The 2,629-nt window shown below is 38.5% G+C and overlaps 1 protein-coding gene across 1 annotated transcript in view; it reads right to left on the reverse strand.

Annotated features, from left to right (window-relative positions):
- PRRC2C (proline-rich coiled-coil 2C) overlaps positions 1–2,629 on the reverse strand; it is a 63,479-nt gene that overhangs the window by 36,930 nt on the left and 23,920 nt on the right. Inside the window, 2 exon segments of the mRNA XM_009320620.1 lie at positions 7–580; positions 1,390–1,603. Of these exon segments, the coding sequence (XP_009318895.1) occupies positions 7–580; positions 1,390–1,603 (788 nt within the window).

The raw sequence follows: 2,629 nt of genomic DNA on the forward strand, positions 1-2,629 counted from the left end.
CATCACAGGTTTTTTAATAGGACCCGATCTTCTTACTGGTCTATCACCACCTTCGTCTCTGCGGCCATAACCTGGCCTAGGACCCCATCTTGTTTCAGACTTGGGTTTGAAAGTTTTCTCAGGTTTTGGTCCTTCTGATGTTCTATTATTGATCAAAATTTCTTTTTTTGGCTTAATCTCAAGTCTCTCAATTGTCTCCTTTGTCTCAACAGGCCTGTTACTTAATTTAGGGATATTTGTTGCCGTCTCATTCCTCTGGTCTTCTGACTTTAGAGAGTGACTTGAACCATGGGAAATGCTTCTCTTTAGCGAAACGTGACTTTCGCCCACAGGCACCAATTCTTCTGGAGAGCTATGTGTAACTTTCTCATTCACTCCTTCAAAATTAACTGCTGTGTTAGGTGTGTCAGTTTGAAGAGGTTGTACATCTTCCAAAGGCCTGCTTGGGAACTTTTGTACCTCCACCTCTCCTGATTCTCTGAAAAAGTCTGTCTTTGGATGAGAGTCCAACTGGTTGTGTTCTACAGGATAAGCAGTGGCAGGGACAGCAACTCGTTCTTGCTCCAAGTGTGCCTCAGACCTAAGCAGCAAGCAATTAAGAATGTTAGGATGGGGGAAAAAATTTTACTCATAAATATTTACTTAAATCAAATAATTTTCTATTTCTATGAAGGATTAATGTCAGCTCAAGGAAATAACAAGTTTTAATTTTCATAGTGGCTGGTAGTTGTAGAGGTCAATTTTATTCTATCCTGATTAATAGTTTGGTGTCAAATGTACAATTAGCTTTAGGAATCTATTATTGCTAATGGCTATACATGCAATTTTAATTGCAGCCTCCAAGTTAGCAGGCTAATATCACAAGTATTACCCAGAAGACAGCAGTACAGCAAAAAGAATTTTTGGGTACTTTTAAGATGTAGAGGAAGCCCTCCTGACTATTCATCACTCAGCAAAGGTCAAAAGCGACTGTCTTCTTTATACCACCTGTACTTAACACACCACTTTTGAAACTAATATACATCAAACAAAAGTTCTCTGATAGGGGAGAGCAGATGGAGAACAGGACAACACTACAGGAGTGTTCTACAAAACTGAAAGTTCAAAATATTATGGCAATCATCATTCATCAAATTAGGTTAAAGATCCTAAACAAGGGGTAAATTGTCTTTCCACACCATACTACAGAGCAGGCATGTCTTTTGTTTTATACAACAGCACCAAGTACAATGCATCCCGCAGCCACAACTCCTTTTAAAGTTTTTGTGTGAAGAGCAGCTATAACTCAATCAGTTTAAACTGTGTTTTGCAATGTAAGTTCCACAGCCAAGCGTGCAAGTATGTATGGCTCAGAGAAGTGACACACAGGAGTACATAACTCAGGCTTACCTCAAATCATCAGGCTCTTCTAACACTTTGGGAGGAGAACTAGATTGCTGAGGTTCTGCATGGGGGTACGGGTCTGACCCCCACATCATGCGGGGCTCTGACAAAGGAACAGTGTGCTCTCTTGCTGAGCGAGCTATATGTTCAAATGAATCTGAACTAGTTGCTGATCCCTCTATCTGGTCTCTTCTCATCAGTGGTTTGGGAGGCATAATTCCTGTGACAGATTTAAGTTCAACAATTGAAACCAGTTTAACATTAGCAAAGAAACCTACCTCAAGACAAACAAAGCATATCAGGAGGTACTGAAGAACACTATTCTCTCTCCTCCAATCTCCTTTTCCTCTGTACCTTCCGTTGGTGAAACTAAATGTCTATCCACTGCCAGTTGACCTCAGAATGACTAAATCATATTCACCACTAGTATCCTATGTACCAACAAAAGGAAAAGCTGTCCACTTCCACTATAATGGGAAGAACGAGGTCTGTAGACCTGTAAATTTGCAGATGAAGTTTCTGATCTAAGATCTGAATGGCAAAAGGCAAGATGAGTGTACACACAGGTGTTTTTTTTGTACTGTATTAAGGACTCCGGGTCCTTTTTTTTGGGTAACATTTAAAGAAATTCTACAGTTTTCACTGTCTTTGCTTAGCCTGCCATTTCCTCCGTTCATTCCTTGCACTCATTCAGGATACCTACTCTCTTGCTCATTAGCTGGATGAGTATCTCCATTATATTACATGCCAGACTTGTATTATTTATGCATAATAGCTTTCATAACTGCAAGTCAGACGGCCACTCCACAAATCAAAAAGGACTTTTTAGTGCCAAGAATCTGTAAACATGAATTTAGTAAGACTCTAGAGGCGCTAATACCTAACATAAAAATAACAAAATTTCATCTTTTTTTTAATAAGCAATATAGTATCAAGTGCTAACTTGTAATGAAACACGAATAGTAAATACACTCTTTTTCTCAGTTCAACCTAACTCATGCCATCTTTAATATCTGCAACAAAGTAAGGCTTATGCTGACATTCTGCATATATCCTTAACTATCACTAACATACCTGCAACACAGAAGAAAGCTTGATTTTACTTTATAGTCAAAGATATACATTGACACATGACTATTTTCCAGTATTACTAAAATTTATTTTGTCTCAAACAATGAAATAATGTAGTTTTCTTTTTAAAAAACCCACCCGTTTGCTGTTACTATACGTAGTGTGGTTAGGGAAA

This window comes from Pygoscelis adeliae, unplaced genomic scaffold, assembly GCF_000699105.1.
Source record: "Pygoscelis adeliae isolate BGI_AS28 unplaced genomic scaffold, ASM69910v1 Scaffold402, whole genome shotgun sequence".
Lineage (NCBI taxonomy): Eukaryota > Metazoa > Chordata > Aves > Sphenisciformes > Spheniscidae > Pygoscelis > Pygoscelis adeliae.